The 19,259-nt window shown below is 41.4% G+C and overlaps 1 protein-coding gene across 5 annotated transcripts in view; it reads right to left on the reverse strand.

Annotated features, from left to right (window-relative positions):
• DLG2 (discs large MAGUK scaffold protein 2) overlaps window positions 1-19,254 on the reverse strand; it is a 1,029,196-nt gene extending 1,009,942 nt beyond the window's left edge. The window contains exons 1-3 of one of the 5 annotated variants that reach the window (XR_010612501.1): window positions 17,453-19,241; window positions 14,062-14,177; window positions 10,953-12,598 (exon numbers count right to left, since the gene is read on the reverse strand). Coding sequence is in view for 1 of the 5 variants with exons in the window: in XM_065678826.1 (XP_065534898.1) it covers window positions 1,677-1,808; window positions 17,453-17,471 (151 nt within the window). In the remaining 4 variants the exon portion in view is untranslated. The other 4 variants (XM_065678826.1, XR_010612500.1, XR_010612499.1 and 1 more) reach the window with 4 other exon arrangements.
• Between the last annotated feature and the right edge of the window lie 5 nt (window positions 19,255-19,259).

The following is a 19,259-nucleotide window of genomic DNA, read 5'->3' on the forward strand; positions in this document are numbered from 1 at the left end:
CTTTGAACACATCTTGCAATTCCCAAATCTCTTATAAAAAGAAGCATTTAAGGATAAGGAAAAGACACCCAAAGACCTACAAATTAAAATGCTATCTAACATCCACAGCACCACGCTCAATATGTTACTTTGGTGATCAAAAGATTTCATATATTCTTTGGATTCAACCTTAATGCAGCTATAATCACTTTTTCTTTTCAGACATATGCAATACATCAGCAACATAGCCACACACAAAGCACACGTGTTGTTAGAACACTTTGAAGGATTACTTCAAAGTACTGGAGAAGTAAATGTACAGCTAAGGTCACTTCTGTGTATTTCTTTAGCACATACTTCTATATCCACAGATAATACAAATAACATAGAAATGTCCCATCTCTTTTTGGCTCTTTAGTTCAAATCTATGACTATTTGGTAACTACCATTCAATTGTGAATCTATTTCTTTTTGTAAAGAATACACAGCAACTAAAAATTATATAGGATGCATAAAATAAAGCTCATCACTCTACAGAAGCCAAGAGAAATGACAAGTAAAACAGCATTGACATGAATTAATTCCATTTGCAGGAAATGTTAGAGACTGGTATCATATATTTTTCATAAATGCTATAGAAATTACTGAAACTCTTCCTAGACCTCCACTGCCTTCACACCAATAGCGCAGTACTGACGTGCTTCTACTTTGATGATATATAATCAACTTTTTCCCTAACTGCTACTGATTATAGGTCTGCAATGAGCACAATCTACCCTGGCTTCAAACCACCACGACTTGAAGGTATGTGTGCTTCCACAAACATAATTTGTGTTAATGTGCCCTTCAGACTAGTTCTGCACAAAATGCACAGATGTTTGTGAAGGAATAAAACAATGAGAAGCCAATGCAATGTGAGTAAGAGGACAGAGGGAGGTAGAGCAAGGGTGATGCACAGTTACTGTCACCACTTTCTATGACCGGCAGCACAGGCATGGCACAAGGAACAACAGGGATGCTACAGCAACCACGTATGTTAATGACCTTGCAAACATCATATGTAATAACTTAGGAAGGTTATTTTATACAAAGCTCCAAAACACCGCATGCTTGATTTTGATAAATACCACCATTAACAAGGTGAAATGTAGACCTTAAAGTAAATGGAAGAGAGACTGAGCAAGGGGCCAGCAAGTCTATTTTGAACACTGCATGAATGGGAAACATTCCATCAAAGTTCCACTGTAACCTTAAGCATTTTTCTTGCCTCATTTCCAAGGTTCTTTGGCTGATACTTTTCACAAAACCATACTGCAAAAGACACGAAGATTTGAGATGCTGCTTGGTGCCAGTGAAATCAATGAATCTTTCGCCATTTACCTGTATGGAGATGGCTTCGTAAACAGCAATATCCTACTCTGGTTCCATAACTTCCATTAAACAAAGGAATGCAGCAAGGTTTAGGAATTACCACTCGATGCCTTAACTTGCATAAGGTTTTTGTTATTCTTTTTCTCACCATAAATAAGAAAATGTATTTGAAACGTCAGGACAATGAGTTTCCCCACAGAGGACCTGGATCATCTCAACACACTGTTCCATTGCAAACATGAATGGTGACCAATAAGAAAGTTACTAGGTCTGTCCTAGCTCGGGCCTTCAAGAGCATACATTTAGTATTAATTATTAGGACCTACCTAGAAGTGCCTGAAACAGGCTGCTCTTAAAGATGCTCATCACCTTTCTGATGGCTTTTTTCAGTTGTTGCTCCTCTGGCTTCCTTAGTTTTTTGCAGTATTCTTCCAGCAGCACCAAAGCTCGGTCGGTATCTAAAAACAAACAAGTAGATAAAAAGTCTTTTATTTGCTCTGGAACATATTTAAATGCTCAAATATTAACTTTACATTTCTAAAGGCAAAGTTCACACGTATAAGGAACTTTTAGAACAGATGTTGCATCCTATCGTCAGCTGTACACCATGAGCAACAAAGGCAAAACAGAGAGATGAACCGAACAGCAAACCAGAAGATTACTGAATGTCAGAGATCTACCTGCAAAGGAAAAATGATCTTTTGAATGGCATCTACAACAAGTGTTCAACTTCTATTCACCCAAAACCAGCTGGAAGCTATGGGTTTGGACCAAATTACAACTTGCAGAAGCTTCAAATTTACAGACAATAACCACTGTGGATAACCATGCAGGAGAATTGGCCTTAAAACATATACAAAGAAGACATAAAAGTGTTTGCTTGGCATCTGCAGCACTCAGTTCTCTGTTCTCTGAATAGCAGATGTGTATCTAAAGGCAGGTGTCCAAGAGCACGATTGGTTTTTTTTCTGTTCCCTCAATACACAGAATTGCTATCTACCTCTCTGGCAAAAATGAGACTTTGACAGCAGACTTCCATTCATGTGTTGGCTCAAATGTAGCAATCCAGGCTTTCTGTAAGAGCCCAGAGAAACAGAGCTCTGCTCTCCCTGCTGTTATTATCTTTGTGCAGTGATTTGCCAAGAGCATGACTGACATCTAAATTGTATCAAATCTAACCATCACTATCTTCTATATAAGAAAATGGAGGAAAATGGAGAATCAGACTTCACCTTCCCTTCTCTGCATCCTAGCTAGCTCACAGAAATGTCCACACACATATATATGTGACACTGAGATATCTATACAAGCTTCATTACCAGGAGACGTTCAGACTGTTTAGTTAGATTAAACTCAATAAAGTACTGTACAAGGGCTTGAAAAGGCAAAGCAGACTGCTTTTATCATTCTCTAAAAAACCTAAAGAAAACTTCCTCATTACATAAAAGTTGTCTTTTTTCATTCAAAGCTCTTGAACACAATCCCTGTAGTGTGGGCCTTGAGATGTGACAGATGAGTTCACAATCGGCACAGACTTGTACTCTGTAAGTTGATAACATTCCTAAATTAAAAAGAAGAAATATTTAATCACGGAAGCATAGAATCATAGAATGGTTTGGGTTGGAAAGGACCTTAAGATCATCCAGTTCCAACCCCCCTGCCATGGGCAGGGACACCTCACACTAAACCATGTCACTCAAGGCTCTGTCCAACCTGGCCTTGAGCACTGCCAGGGATGGAGCATTCACAACTTCCTTGGGCACCCTGTGTCAGCACCTCGCCACCCTCACAGTAAAGAACTTCTTCCTTATATCTAACCTGAACTTCTCCTGTTTAAGTTTGAAACCATCGCCCCTTGTCCTATCACTGCAATCCCTGATGAAGAGAAAAATTGTTAGCATTATTAACATCTAAGAAGATGCAATTTCTTTTCTTTCTCCTCACAGAAATTCAAGCTGGTTGCAAGTGTCTTATGAGAGAAATGAAAAGCATGAATAAAAAGGTATTTAAATGTACATATATGCTCACAGATATATAAAAAGTACATGTATATATCACTTGTTTATGAAGATAAGGGAGCATTTTATATCAATGCAGACATTTATACAATGAAGGAGCTCATAGTTCTCTGATGTAATCCCACCTTGAGGGTGTCTCGAAGACAAACCCCTTCTTTCTATATGAGCTGCCCCTGGAACAGGGAAGGGTTAGGCAATCGCCTTGTTTTCAGCTAAAGCCAGTAGCACACTTAGAACCCACTTGTGATCTATAGAGACAGATCAGCTCTTTTAAAGGCCAGGTCACATCACAGGTGGGTTTCCACCATGGGTCACGCAAATCGAAAGCACAGCCTCAAAACAAACTTCTGGGTCCCAGTGGGATATGGTTAGGATATTCCCAACAAATGGTTAGGAACAGAGAACTAATTCTAGTGTGAGCTCAGCTTCTTTTGCCTTGAAAACAATAATCACATTGTACCTTTCACTGGCTTCATGACTGTGTCTGACCTACCCGTGACACATGGGCTTTCATCTACATACTGAGAGTTCTGGTTGCCCTCAATAAAATAATTTGTTAATAACTTAAAGCACAGATTTAAACTGGAAAATGGGAGATTTAGATTGGATATAAGGAAGACATTTTTCCCTGTGAGGGCGCTGAGGAGCTGGCACAGGGTGCCCAGAGAAGCTGTGGCTGCCCCATCCCTAGCAGTGTTCAAGGCCAGGTTGGACACAGGGGCTTGGAGCAAGCTGCTCTGGTGGAAGGTGTCCCTGCCCATGGCAGGGGGTTGGAACTGGATAGGCTTTAAGGTCCCTTCCGCCCAAACCATTCTATGGATCTAAGATATGATTCTGTGGGTTGAAATCAGGCATTCACCTTTCCCCTATTAGAGACAGGCATGTGCAATGAATACATTAGTTATATTAAAGAGAAGCAGCAAATAGTAGTGGAAAACCACTGCAAATTACTGAGGATATTTTTAAGAAGTGGACTGTCTGAGAAACCAGGAAAATGGGATTTGAATGCTTATTCCACACCAGACAGACACCCTACCACTCCCTCTTTCTTAGTCCCCTGGTGAAGCATACTGACATAAATCATTTCTTCCCTAAAGTGTATGGTTCTTACTTTAAAAGACAGATACAAAAAGTAGCGTCCTTTGGGGTTATGAGCAGAGTTGTTCTATTCACAATTTTTCAGCTCATCAAGATGAAAAAAGCCTGCTACTAGCTGACCCCCAAACAGTCCTAAACTCTATACATTGAACAACCAGCAACGAGGCACAATTCTAGTGTTAACTCTAAATCCTGGCTAAATCCCAGATCAAGTAATTATCTTCCTGCCTAATTTTCCTCTCTAGCTTTAACAGGATAAATTCATTTTTACTCCCTTCCTAAGCTCCTGCATGGACTTGTAGCTTTTTCCCACGCAATCACACTCAGAAGCAGCGTATCTAGTTTTCCAAATAACCTTTGATGGGTTGCATGTGCTGGGAGATGCAGTGACCCCCAGGCTGCCTTGCTTGTGTTGAAAGCCACCACTGATGTTCTGGTGTCAGCTAGAAACATATCTTGACCAAGAGCATTTTAGCATGTCAGGGAGAGGGGCTTTGTAATGGAGCATCCCTGAAAAGCCAAGGGGCTTACGGAGACTATTCAAATCTCCAGTCATTTTGGCACCAGGTCAGGCTTTCAAAAAAGCAACTTTCAGCCTTTTTAATGAGCTTTACTGGTTATAAATCACTTGGGACTAGACCTTCATATGGATTTGTACAGTATTTAGCATGATGGGGCATAACCCTGTTCATGCATCTGCACACCAATCAAACAGAAGCATTATATAATACAATAATATACTATGTCTAAAGAATACTAAGTACTCTTTGCAAGATAATAACCATCTTCAACTTCCAGTTATAGCCAAAGCAGATGAGAACATCCAGTACTTTGCCTTTTGGGGCCATTTGACAGCTACAAAGCTGAAATAACATTTGGCTGCAAGAACTGACTGCCTGGACTGCAGCACAATAGTCAAGTAAGAACCGTATTTCCTATCACCCAAATTAAACCAAAGTTTACGAAGCTGAATTCCCACATATCCTTCTCATCGAGAAGAACGGAGGACTGGTGATTGTCATGAAGGACTGGATCACCCTGTGTATGGGAATACAGTATCCAAGGGAGTAAGGTTAATTCTTAGCAGCCAAAACAAGTCCTGTACCTTACTGACAGGTAATACATACACAAATACAACCAAAAAATCTTTGTTCTGTGGTACCACTATTCTTCAGTGCAGATGATACCAAAATCAAATCCAAGCAGGACCACAAATCCACTGAATATACATGATGCAATATCCCAAGTTTTGGGCCTCCATGTGGATCCTGAGTAGGTCCTTTGTCTGCTAACAAAAGACCACAGAGAAGTCAGTGTCAGCTGTGCCCTATGAGGTTTGCTGGACACAGCTTTAGTTTTCCTTCCTGTTTCTTTGCATATTATGCCATTACTTTTCAATTGATCCTATTGGCTTTGAAAGATGCCTTTGACAAAAACCAGAAGATACAGTCCTACAAAACTCACATATGTTCTAGACATCATATATTCTGGACTTCACTTGCACGCCAATTGAGTTCATCTAACTACACTTACTGAAGCATTTAACATTGATGTGTTCATTAAAAAGTCTTTGCTGTGCTCTGTGCCTTCATATGGGACAGATGATGACACAGCCATGCCCACCCATGGCAGTTCACGCAACATAATATCTATGGGATCAGCTGTAGGATACAGGAAACAGTTCTCCTAAATACCTCCCAAATTCAAACCATTTATTCTTTAGATGAAGTAAATATATGAGATCTGAAGATAATACAGGAGTAGCTATGAATTTCAATACTTAAATTGGAAAAGATTTGACTAAGAATGGATTGAAACTATATGAGAAAGCTACAGCTTACTCAAAACCAGTCTGCAAGAAGCCCCATTTTCGAAACTCCTCAAACCAGAGCATGTTGAATAGTGATCACTCAAAACAAAGAAACAGATGATGGAAGCAACAAGAAACTCAGGCAGACGCTGTTTCATACATATTTTCAAGCCGTTAGAGCTCCTTCTAGCCATAACAAAGCCATATAGACTGGACTCTATATGGACGCATATACAGTGCTGGCCAGGACTAATCACTGGTTTTGCAGACAAACTGCTAGACTCTGAACACCCACAAGTGTCCCAGTACCTAAAGGGGCTGCCGAGGAAGCTGAAGAGAGACTTTTTACAAGGGCTTGTAGAAACAGCACAAGAGGGAATGGTTTTAAACCGAAAGAGGGGAGATTCAGACTAGATGTTAAGAAGAAATTCTACATGAGCTTTAATGTCCTTTCCAACCCAAACCATTCTGTGATTCTGTGATTTTATGAAGTCTGATCACAGCTGCCACTGCCTTCCATAGAGATGTGATGCCATCACTGAACTCCTGCTATGAAGCAAGGTAGATTAGAAGATGGAGAGAAAAACAGTCAATTCGATTCCAAATTCAGCAAGAACAGGAAACTTCTGCTTTGCACATGCAAGGAATCACAGCCAGCTGGTTACAGTGCCCTGCCCCAGCACAGAGCAGTATGAAGCAGCCACTGCCTCTCAGGAAACAGGCCTACAACAGCCTGTTGGTAAGTTTAGGATCATATTTGCATTTCTTTCCTCCCACTGGCATCAGGGTTTGTGAACAAAAAGACTTTGGGGGTGCAAGAGTATAGAAAAATGCTGTCTGAAACAGCAAATATTATTGTTTCATCAGTGAGAGGTGTTTAACAGCAGTTAAGGTCTAACCAATGGGGCTGAAAAGAGGAAAGGGGAGGTTTTATTTACATTTCTTCTGTTTCTTTTCCTAATTGTATCTGCTCCTTTTCCTAAGAGAGATTTTGATTATTTTCTGACTTGTGAAGCCTGGCATAGAAAAACACACCAAGACATTTCAGGAGATGCTTTCCAGCTTTTGAACAACCAGAAAAAGGAAAATGTAGGGCATCAAAGCTGGAAAAGGCATCGAGAATGGGGGAGGAAAAACACAGCAGCCAAAATAGAAGTGAGAAATGCAATCAGAGCACCAGGAAAGACAGGAAGAGAGTCTTCTCAGTGAACTTTGCTTACTTCAGAAGAAAAGGACCTCAAAACCTGCTTTTACTTCTGCAGAGTTCCCACCTTTGTTAAGATGACCACTGACAGAGGAACCAGAGGTCTGGGCAAACACTGTTCCTTGTCTCACTGTAAAATGTCTTGATTTGATCCTCTGCTTTGGAAAGCTCAAATAATTACAATGAGTAATAGGGGGGAAGCAGGTGACTTGCACAGGGAGTGATCCCGAAGCCATCACTAACTCATTCACCTTTCTTAATCTTCACACACACCAACAAGCACAAAGGAATAAATGCTGTCAATTTGCAACACTGCACACACAGAGGAGGTGTAAACCAGTTAAACCTTAGAGACACAAGAAGCAGTGCACTAAGACGGTTGAGAAAACACAAGCTGTAGGCTGCAATGCTTCAGAAGGCTTGAGAACTAGTAGACAAATGACAATCATAAAAATATTTACATATAAACAGCAACATGAGACACAAATTAACGCAGCAGATTGCACAGAGGGAACACAAACAGGCAATACATGGCCCTGTACAAACCAGAAAGCTCTCAGCATCTCAGGCACTTCATAACCGCAACAGAACCACCAAGAAAAGGCAACATATGGCCTACGCAACCTTGAGGTAACATAAGGCATTACGTATGTGACAAACACTATCACCCCGTGATGAGCACTCGCAACAAAGCAAAAGGGTTAAAAATAACAGCTCCTGAGATCATGCACAACATGTAAACCCATCTTCTGTCCTGCAAGCGAAAACAAGTGGGGTTTGGTCATTTCAGGGATTACCACGCACATTTATTACTGGGGTTTCAGCCTTTGGGATCAGCACACAGAGGAGACTGACATGTGGTCTTTGAAGCTTAACCTTGGGGCAGTGGGAGACTCTTTCAAGGAATGATAGTTAAAGGTAAGGCTGCATTCTGAGCTGTCCTCGCTGTAACAAGAAAGGCAACATCCCTAAGTTAACCACAGCCTTGGTGAATTCTCTGCACAGATTGCTGTCCTGCAAAACACAAATTTAGGAACAGTTTAGTTGTAAAGTGGTGCTATTCCAGAGCGTGATGCTGTCAGCAGACAAGAAATGGAACAGATAGCCTGTGAGAAGAACTGCTATGCAAGTACAACGGCATCTTTCATAGAACAAGGTAGGATTACAGGTTCAGGTATATTAAGGGGAAAGCAGGCATCCAAATGCCAAGGGAAACTGGAGTAGAGGAAGGAGGATGGGCAGCTCTGCACTGAACAGTGTTAAGATGCAGTTGTGTTTCTGCAGGTCCTTGTGCTCCAAATAGCTGGTGCAAAAGGCTGCAATCAAAGAGCGGAAGCTGCACAGCAGTCACTTGTTACAGAATATTGATTTGTGCAGAAATGAATGATCTGCAAGTCAGATTGCTCTGAGGGGCGGGAGTTATGCTGTGTCAGCTGAATTCACTGAGAAACAGGAATTACAGATGCATTGAGCCCGGAGCAGCCCCGTTAGGTTTGCAGTTTACCTCCCTGCTGTGCGGAAGGACGCAGACTTCCAGTCATCCATCCCATAGATGAGCTTCCAACTGCACAGTCCCACAAAGTTCACAAGATCCCTCGCCATCTGATTTCAGTGCCTGGAGGTTTTAGTGGGTTTTTCTATACATAATGTCTTTCTTGTTATAAATCAGGACAACTTCTTCTTATCCTCCAGACGTCGATGTGGAAAGAAAACCACCATCACTCCCTTTATAGCCTCTTCCACATTGTGTGACTTCTCCTGTCCCTCCCCTACTCAGTCTGCTTTTTTCCAAGGCTAACCAGTTCCAGCCCCCTGCAACATTTGTCCATGGTTTACATTTCCGAAGCCTTTATTCTCATTTCTGGAATTCAATTTATCATAAAGCACAACCTCTTAACTTTACCTGAAGACCTGGTAATGCCACAGAACACTGTCTGGTGGGTGAAGCTGGGCAGAAACACAAATGACTGGGAAGCAATGCTAATAAAATAGTGCTTAGGTTCTTTTTTTGCTTGCTTGTTAAGAATCAGACTTTTTGTCTAATTTACTACAAGGAAAATTAGTTCCTGAAGAAAAATCCCGTTATCAGTGATGATTAGCTGCAATGTTTGTTATCCAAGTATCTTTACACTTGATTTTACATGTCACCATACATCTGTTATGTTAAAGTGCTTCTTTTGCGTATGTTTTAGTTATAGACACATACATTTAAACTCGACTAACCATACTCACCCAAGGAACAGGATAACTATACAAAGATCAGCAAGTGACCGGCTCAGCATAAAATCACAAACTTTTCTCCAACATTTCTGCTTAGCAAAAAGCATCTTGAAAATGAAGCTACATTCCTGCATTAGTGCCCATGGATGGGAATACTTGACCCCTGCAATCCCACAGATACCATCCTCTACGCATCCCTTCCTGTAAACTACAATTAAATTGTGAAAGAAATACTTAGCATTTAGTGTATAACCTGCTCATTTTGTGTCACTCTTCAATAAGGAAGAGTCCACTTCATTATGAGCGTCTCACTCTGGGACCTTGACTCTTTGTAGAATCCCAGACTGGTTTGGGTGGAAGGGACCTTACAGCTCATCCAGTTCCAACCCCCTGCCATGGGCAGGGACACCTTCCACTGGAGCAGCTTGCTCCAAGCCCCTGTGTCCAACCTGGCCTTGAGCACTGCCAGGGATGGGGCAGCCACAGCTTCTCTGGGCACCCTGTGCCAGCACCTCAGCACCCTCACAGGGAAGAACTTCTACCTAAGAGCTCATCTCAGTCTCCCCTCTGGCAGGTTCAAGCCATTCCCCTTGTCCTGTCCCTACAGGCCCTTGTCCAAAGCCCCTCTCCAGGTTTCCTATAGCCCCTTTAGGCACTGGAGGGGCTCTAAGGTCTTCCCTTAAGGAGCCTTCTCTTGCCCAGGCTGAACCAGCCCAGCTCTCTCAGCCTGGTTCCAGGGCAGGGCTGCTCCAGCCTTCAGAGCACCTCTGTGTCCTCCTCTGGACTCACCATATCACTTCTTTTCAGGGACCTTTTCAGAAGGGCTTTAGCAACTGCTGCTATTAGCTGCTCACACCACCAGGGCCATTCCTTTTCATCAGTGAGCTTTTTTCCCCAGCCATGTTGGCGGTAACGTGGGGCCAGTTTGTGAGTGATCCTGTCTCAAATTCAATGTCCTGAGACACTCAGAGCAGATTCTGAGGCCCCGAGATTCCTCTTAAACCCACAGAAACCCTGCAAATATAAGTAGTTTCACCTGAACTACTTGTTTCTGCCTTTCAAGCATCAGTGTCACAATCTGGGTGTACAAATGCTTATATCAAATCAACAATGCTAATATGAAGACAGAATGAAAAATGAAGCCACTAACCCCCAAAATTATGTAGAACCAAAAGAAAACCTCTTCTTTATGCAGTGGAATAAATGTAAATTGACATCTTAATAGTGTAAAATTATTACAGAGCCCTGCTTTGAAGAGCTTACAATCTAATTGGATGTGACACACAAAACTAGTGGAACTTGATGTAAAGTTGCAAGAGTAAAAACCAGGAGTTATTTACTTAATACAGCTGCTGTGATTTATTTTTACTTTAAGAGAATATTCAACATAAAAATTAACATAAATGTGAAAGCTGGAATGAGACAGAAAGCTAACAGAAAGATGTCTGCTCAGGAATGAGTAACTTCCAAACTCATACAAAGTATTATATTGTATAAAAGAAAACAAAGTAGAAGTAAGTAAACTCAGTAACACTAACATCTTTCTAGTGATGAAAAATAAATGGAATGAGATTAACTTGGTTTTATTTATTATCAAAATAGGCATTGCAGTCTTACATTTTCTTACACTCGCACTGGAACTTTAAATTTAAGAACCTGTGTTATACTTCATGTTAAAAGCACAGCTCAACAGGCATCCATCTGCAAAGCAGTACTACTGTAGAGAACACCTAGGTGTGAAGTAGAAGGCAACTTGAATTATTCCACTACAGTACAATGCAAAATATACCATATATCCAGGGGAGAGAAGACCCTTTTAAAACCTAAATACTGGTTTCTGTTTGTAAAACTATAAATTATCCAGATTTCCTCTTTCCAGGAAATGATTCAGCTCCCCGATGTGTTTTGAAGGAAACACTGACATCTTAATCCCAAAGTGAAGTCAGACTTAAGGACATTTGCACTAACTTATCCTGCTGAAGACAACTTAATGCCCTCAAAAGCTCCTCTGGACCATAGCCATTCAAAAGCAAACTTTTTTCCCCACTTATTTTGGATGCCGGTTACTATGGTAATCACCCAGCAGGTCAAGGCAGCTTCGTTGGCTATTTCTGGGATGAATATGTCAAGAAAAAGCACGATCTTTAGTTTCCTAAAGATGTTTTGGGCACTGTTTTAATCTATAGTAAATACAAGAAGATACCATAGTAAACCAGACCTTCAATTCTTAGAAGCAGTAAGAAACCAGCACGACCTGAACAAAACAAGCAGATCTGAGTAAGGCAGATTTTGCTCATTTTGCTGACTCTGGGTCTGCAAAATCATCTTTTACAACATTTGGCCACTAGTTACAAATTCAGCCTTTTCTCGGTGGTCACCCCCTGACATCTAACTTGGCCATCTGGAACAAATTCAGAAGGAAAGAAGAGAGAATGAGGAAAAATGAATGCTTATAACGCAAAATACTGTTACGTCTACTGAGTGCAATATGCACTTAACAGGAAGGGAGGAGAGGATGCACAGCTGCCTCCTGTGTCTGTATCAACACTATGGCTGCCTTCAGTATTACACTATTTTCCCCCATAAAAATAATGAATAGTGTTAATTTATAGCACCCATAGAACACACGTCAGCTTTCATAAATATCTCAGATAAGGAGAGGCTTTTTCCACTGAAATTTATAGCAGAGCCTGAGACATCATCTCAGGGGAAAGAGGAGATGACAACTGTCAAGAAGGCAATTCAAATCTTAGGTGGGTTAAAATGCCCTTTGAAGGTGGATTTCTCTCTGCTGGCCAAAGCAGCCCTCCAGGACAAGCTGGGCACCCTGCATAGGTGAGGCAACTCAAATGGGATGGATCTTCATTACTGTTGACGAATACCAGAACAATGGTAGAGCTGGAAAAAGAATATGAATTTCACCATTCCCACTTCACTTTGCAGCCTGCCTTTATATAACAAAGAATTCTTCTGTATAATGCCTGCTACAGCCTTTTTGTGTGCAAAATGCCTCACTGTTTCTCACAGAGGAAACAATGCCTGGCTGGGGAAAGATTACTGACATAAAGGCAGTTACATCTTTAAATCAAGGCTTTATGGTAAAAGCTGGCAAAGCTTAGATAGCAATTTTCTGCCACTTGTTTAACTCTTGGAAAACTAAAATTGCTCTTTCCACAGTCTTTAAAGACAACCTACAGCATCGCACTGCTCCCATTCAAAGCATTGGAAAAACACGAGAGGTAGTCGAACAGAACTCGGAGTGAAAAATGTAGCCTTTTAGCCATGTACTTACTTGAGAATACCTATTCAGCTATTGAAAAGACAAAAAGCCTGTAATACCAATGACTTGTTAGAAGTGAAAGGGAAACAAAAATCTCCAGCACGTGCTGGATCTCTTGCTGTAAGGAGCCTACAACTACATTCACTAAGATTTCTGAGCACAAAAAGTTATGACCCCCTATTTAAATTTTGTTATTTAAAAAGAAGTTGTCAGTTTTAAAGAGATGTAGGCCACCAGTACTCCACTGCATTAATCGGAGTTAGCTTTATCTGGTGAACTTTGCTTAAGAACCTCCTGCTGAGTTGTTTTTAGACCCCTTCCTTTCAACACACCAGCCAAATAAAGTTAGCATTCCCACTACAAAATCTAGTATTTCACAAAGCCTGTCAGTCAGATTCTTCTAACTGGCACTGAAGCAGTGCACAGGGGATCAGATTGAGGCTTTTGAATTCTTGACATTGATGTGCTTAATAAGACATGTTCTTAAAAGCATTTCTTCATACAAGAAATTTGGAGAGGGACTGTCTACAAGGGCATGCAAGGATAGGACAAGGGGGAATAGCTTTAAACTGACAGAGAGGGGATTTAGATTAGATTTCAGGTACTAGGAAGAAGTTCTTTACTATGAGGGTGCTGAGACACTGGCACAGGTTGTCCAGAGAAGCTGTGACTGCCCCATCCCTGGCAGTGTTCAAAGCCAGGTTGGATGTGGCTTGGAGCAATCTGCTCTAGTGGAAGGTGTCCCTGCCCATGGCAGGGGGTTGGAACTGGATGAGCTTTAAAGTTCCTTCCAATTCAAACCATTCTGTGATTCTCTGATAAGAGGCATGACAAAAAAAGTTATTCCATGCAAAACAGAACCAGCATGCCTCTAGATAAACTGGCTACAAGGTGGGTGAGTTACGATGGTATTAGCAGCCCACAGGTTTCATCTGGGTAAAGATACAATTCCTCTCGCTCTCAGAGATGGAAAACGGGATGAGGGCAGTATAAATCCCAACATTCAAGTAGCTCTGACTGCCTAGACACAGCCAGATGTGTAGGGACAATGACAGGGTTAGTCTAGAAGCACATGTGCAACCAGGCATCTTTATGCTGGGGTTCCTGCCATCTCCGTGTGAATCACAAGCAGGGCTCCAAAACTGGAATCTGGTCTCAATCACAGAGGAGGATGCATTTAATTAGTTCTTTCCATCACTGTGAAAGACATGAATGAATTACAGTAACATTTTATGCTCTTAACTGTTCTGCAGATGAATCCAAAAGATATGCAATTACAGATCTAAATATAGTCCCTAAGAGTTAACAGAAATCAACTCAGCTAAGTAACTCAGGGAGGGAGAGAGAGAAAACATCTAAAAGCACACAAAAACCTGACTTCACTTAGTAACCTGAGTTCACTTCTTCTTTATAGCAGTACTATTTCACTTTCAAGAAAAGCTTTCCCCCAGAAGCTCCAGAAGTTCGTTACAAAGATCTGTGGTCATAACATATCCTGGTTTGTTTGTGAAAGTTAAGAATTAAGTGAAAAGAATGGATTTATTTACTTCTCAATAATGAATTTATTTACTTGTTCATCCCATATCATCTCTCAATAGCACTGACCAACAAGTAATTTTGTAACTAAAATCAAACGGCTGGTTTGATTTAGAATTTTAAGTGTACTTAAGTGAAAGATGAGCAAACAAAAGACAAAGAGAAAAGGCACTTGTTTAACAACACAGCAACTCTGCAATAACCCATACGCTTGTCTCACCCTTTAGCTAAAGGGTGCACATTCGGTGCCTGAAGGCTACTCCAGTCTCCCTTTCCAGCCTTGCCTCCTGGGGGGATTTTGCTGGGAATGTGGAGGATTATTTCCCACCAGAATAAAGTGAGAAAACAAAATCCTTTCACTGCAGTACATCAGGCAAAGGGAATCAGACACTGACCCAACCATGAGCAGAACCAGGAGCAAGCGTTTTTTTTTCCATAGCTGTAAGAAAACAATACTTCCTCTAAGTTATGAGTTTTATTAAGGAAAGTATGTTTTCCTTACTAAACAGACCTTGGCTTTTAAAAGCAAGATGGTATTGTATCGAGCAGCAAAGTATAAATCAGGTCCAAAGCTATGTGGAATGTGAAGACTAGTACTGGATGTGAGAGCTCTTTCAAAGGCAAATTCACAAAGTCCATACACTGTTCTTTAGAAAGACCAGAACTGGTCAATGCCAAAGAAAAAATTAACAACTTCCAGTGATAAGTATCAGGATATTTCAAACCCTGGGTTTATTTTACAGGTTTCTCTGTCTAATTACTGATTTTAGGAGAATATTTTGATCAAAGACACACAAAGAAGTGCTGAAAGGGAGAGGGATAGTCCTGTCCTTGATGCTGCTATTGAAATACATACTTCTGCCCAGCCTGGAAGAGAGCATCTCACTGGGATTTCTACAGATGGCATGGGTGGGAAAGACAATAGGAATGAACTCCCAAATACACAAGACCAGAAAGAGAAAAGAAATCAACAGCAATGTGAAACTAGTTAAGACACAAACTGCTGTTAAAAGCATAATGAAAAAAAATGGGGGGGAAAAAAGGGGGGGGGGGGGGGAGGGAGCAGAAAAGTCTTCTTAATCTCCCTAATATTCAAAGGAGTAACAGGGATTACTTGTAACAACAGCAGGTTTATTAAATGGTAGCATGTTTCAAGTTGCCAGAATGCTTTTAATTACATTTAGAAAGTTAAAGTCTATTGCAGGAACTAGACAAATTCATTCATTCATTATGATGATAGTTGCTGACTCACTAACATTTTAATCCTGCAATTTGCATGCTTAAATACATTTTAACAATATCCTTTTAATACTCAAATGCTTTCACATTGGCAACCTCAGTACATTGGCTGATGTGGCAGTTTAAAGTATTTCAATGAGGATATTTGGGTCTCTTGAGTTTATGTTTTAAAACTGTCCAAGTACATATCCTCATAAAACAGCCAAAGAAATTAAAGCCTTGGTATACATTAAGACTGACCCAGACTGTCTCTATTAATAAACAGCATTTTTAAGGCCACAAGGGACCACTTGTGATTCCCATTTAACTGCCTGCACAAAGCAGCCCAGATTTCACCCTAAAAATCCAGCAGCACAGAAGCTGCATTACAGCTGAACATCCGGTACAGAAACATCCTTAAATCAGCCAACTCACAAGTCAGACTTAAAAGCTGGAAAGACAGTCTTAATCTTCCTTCTGTGAACAGGCAGGGTGCACAAGCTTCACCAGCACATCAGGGTAACATGTTTACAGCACAGTAGGATGAATTATTAATGTATGGTGCTGCTTCATACACGTTCCCATCTTTACTACGTATAATTGTAATTACAGGAATGACAGAAAGAGTCATTAAAACATTTCAGTTTTGAATATTCGTTTCTATGCTGTCATCTGTTAAAATACAACCACTAAATCTCTTTTTTTTTTTTGTTATCTGTATAAAAATAATTCTAGCAATCTGCATGGTTTTTATCATTATTTACATAATAAATGTTAACCCATATTTAATACTGGTTATTCCTATAAGGAAAAGAATCCATAGTCACAGCGATTATATCCCTATTCCTCTTGTGTAACATTCACTTTTTGCTCCTTCCCCCTCATTTTGGTATCATCAGATCCAGGGACATCTGGATGGATGAGCCAAACAGAAAAGGTTCACGTGCCATTTATTTTATGAGCACACTCTGAAATGTTAAATCAAAGCCGTTATTACAAGGAACCAGAAATAACCTCAGGTATACAAATGCTTTCAGAGTAAGAATTTGCCATCATATATTCCCCAGTTCTTGTCTGAACACTGGAAACCACATTTTCCACAGCTGCTCCTATACTTGCAGTAACCATAAACTTTAGGAGAGAAGGGGCAAAATGTAAGGCTGGTCTTTATTCCTAAATGCTCCCAAACTACAGCCACAAAGGTAGTATTAAAGCATGGAAAACAAAGTTACTTCGATTCACATTTAAAACCCCACAATCAAATCACCTTCAAAACTCAACTCTCACGACTTTTCTTTAAAATGAGCCCTGAAACTTTGTTATTTATTTATGCTGCTTCTCGTGGCTGATGTTTACTCACCAAATATGTAAAGAATAGACAACAGACTGAACCTATGATACTGAAATTCATCAGAGTTTGTAAGAGAGGCTTCTCACAAAATTAACTGCCCAGCTTTCCTCCTGGTGTCTGCTCAACACCTCTGATGGCTGATCTTTACAAAATCACTATTTGAGGCCACATTTGACACCACAAGCCTTAAAACACAGCAGAAAATACTTTGTAGAATTAGTATTGTAAGTGCACAGAGTTTTCTCCCATTTTCAGCGCAAAAGAAAAACCATTTCAATCCCCCATTAAAACACTTTTAATTAATTAATAGAAATGCACAATTAACACAATGAAGAGGCAATATGAGATATGAAGCTTCATAGCCCACCTTTCTTCTTGACTGGCATTCTTCTTCCTACTTCTGAATCTGGTTGCAAGTACTTTATTACAGGTATTACCGATGCACTACTGGAACCCTTTGCGAGGTCAGGAGCTGCCTATCTATTGCAAACCACTTGTGCAGGTCAGTTAGGGAATGCAGCTTCAATCTTCACTTCTATCCAGACTTGCTGTTTTCTGGAACTGGGCTTCCAACGCTTCCCACAAACGAGGGAAAAAAAAAAAAAAAAAAGAGGGGGAAAAAAGAAGCTTTTTGATTTTTTTTAAGTGATGTTTTCAATTTCTTTAAAATATATTTGAATCTATAAAAATACAAGAGAAACTGTTCCTTGGCAATACAAAACCTTATTAGAACTCCTCTTCTGGCAGCAAAGTTTGAAAATTAAAAGGTTTTCTGTAATACAATTAAGGCACAGTCCATCTCTAGGCAGCTGTCTTAATCCTCCACCTGTACATGCTCAAAACCATTATCTGCAGGACAAAAACACCCAAAGAATCCAAATGAGGAGGAAGACAAAACCAATCCGAAGGGACTCTTTTAACTTCTTTCACTTCTTGAATGAATTTTGCTAGCTATGCATTAGGTGACACAGAGCAGACAGAAAAGGTCCCCTTTTCCTCACCAAACAGCCTTCAAACATCACCCTCTTACCCAACAGAAGTCAGTGGGCAGTCACTTTCATTTTTATTATCTGCAAGCCACCCAGCCTTATGGTCTTTAATGTCCCTCTGATCCTCCCATGTATTAAAAGAGAGGATTGAAAAAAACGAGGAAAGCAATCCCTTGACCTGGAATTATTAAAGTGACAGTGCTGCTCACTGGGCACTTTGGCAAGGCAGACTGCTTTTATACCGGAGCCAGTTACTTCGTGCCATTTCTTCCCTTGCACAGCAGCCACCTCGTGAAGAGAGGAAGAAGAAGAGTTAGGAGAAAAGCTTCACAAAAAGGTTCATTTTCAGAGATAATGATGTGTTAAAGGAAATGAAAAGCAAGCCATGAGCGCAGTCCAGTTTCCCACTCAGAAGCGCAGCTGGTTGGCTTCAATACGAGCCTCTTTCTCTCTCTCCCCCTTTTTCTGGAAAGAAACAAAAAGAGAAACACAAACGGGATAGATTTTCCTCATCTAGCTCGTTAAGCATGAAAAAGGTGGACAAGCTCCAAACGCTTCCCGTCCCCGCCTGAGGAGCTGCGATGCACATGACAGGGCTCTGCTTTGCATCGTCTTCTTTAGGAGATGGGGACTGCATTTGTGAAGGGGGCGGCTCTGTTTTGCTCTTTACCATTCACAACTGGGATCTGCTCCCTCCAAGCGAGGGCTCTCCCTCCCCCCTTCGCTTTCTCCCGGTCCAAAAGGGGACTGTCTGAAGCGGGACAAGGCTGGTTTGGTCGCTGGGATGCGGATGAACTGGAGGAGTCAGGGCCAGGTTGAAAGAAAAGGACAATTGGACAGGCAGGAGCTGAGAGGATGAGATGGAGCGAGACGCAAGCGGGGAGAGAGGAGTATAAAGGGGAACGGGACAGGGAGCACAAAGGAGAGGGAAGAGGGGAGCGGGGCAAGCGGGACAGGGGCCCGGGTGAGGGGAGGGGGTCAGCGGGTTACCCCGAGGACTCGGCCTCCCCCCATCGAAGGCTCCTTGCTCCGGTACGGGGGGTCCCCACGCCCCGGCCGCCGCTGCAGGATCCCCGCTCAGCCGCGGCCCCATCGAGAGGCCGCCGCCATCCGCCGCCCCTAGCAACGAGCGCCGCCGGGCCGCGACTGACCCCCGCCCGCCGGCTCGCGGCCAATTGGAACCCG

The sequence above is a fragment of the Lathamus discolor genome, chromosome 4 (assembly GCF_037157495.1).
Source record: "Lathamus discolor isolate bLatDis1 chromosome 4, bLatDis1.hap1, whole genome shotgun sequence".
In the NCBI taxonomy this organism is placed as follows: Eukaryota; Metazoa; Chordata; class Aves; order Psittaciformes; family Psittacidae; genus Lathamus; species Lathamus discolor.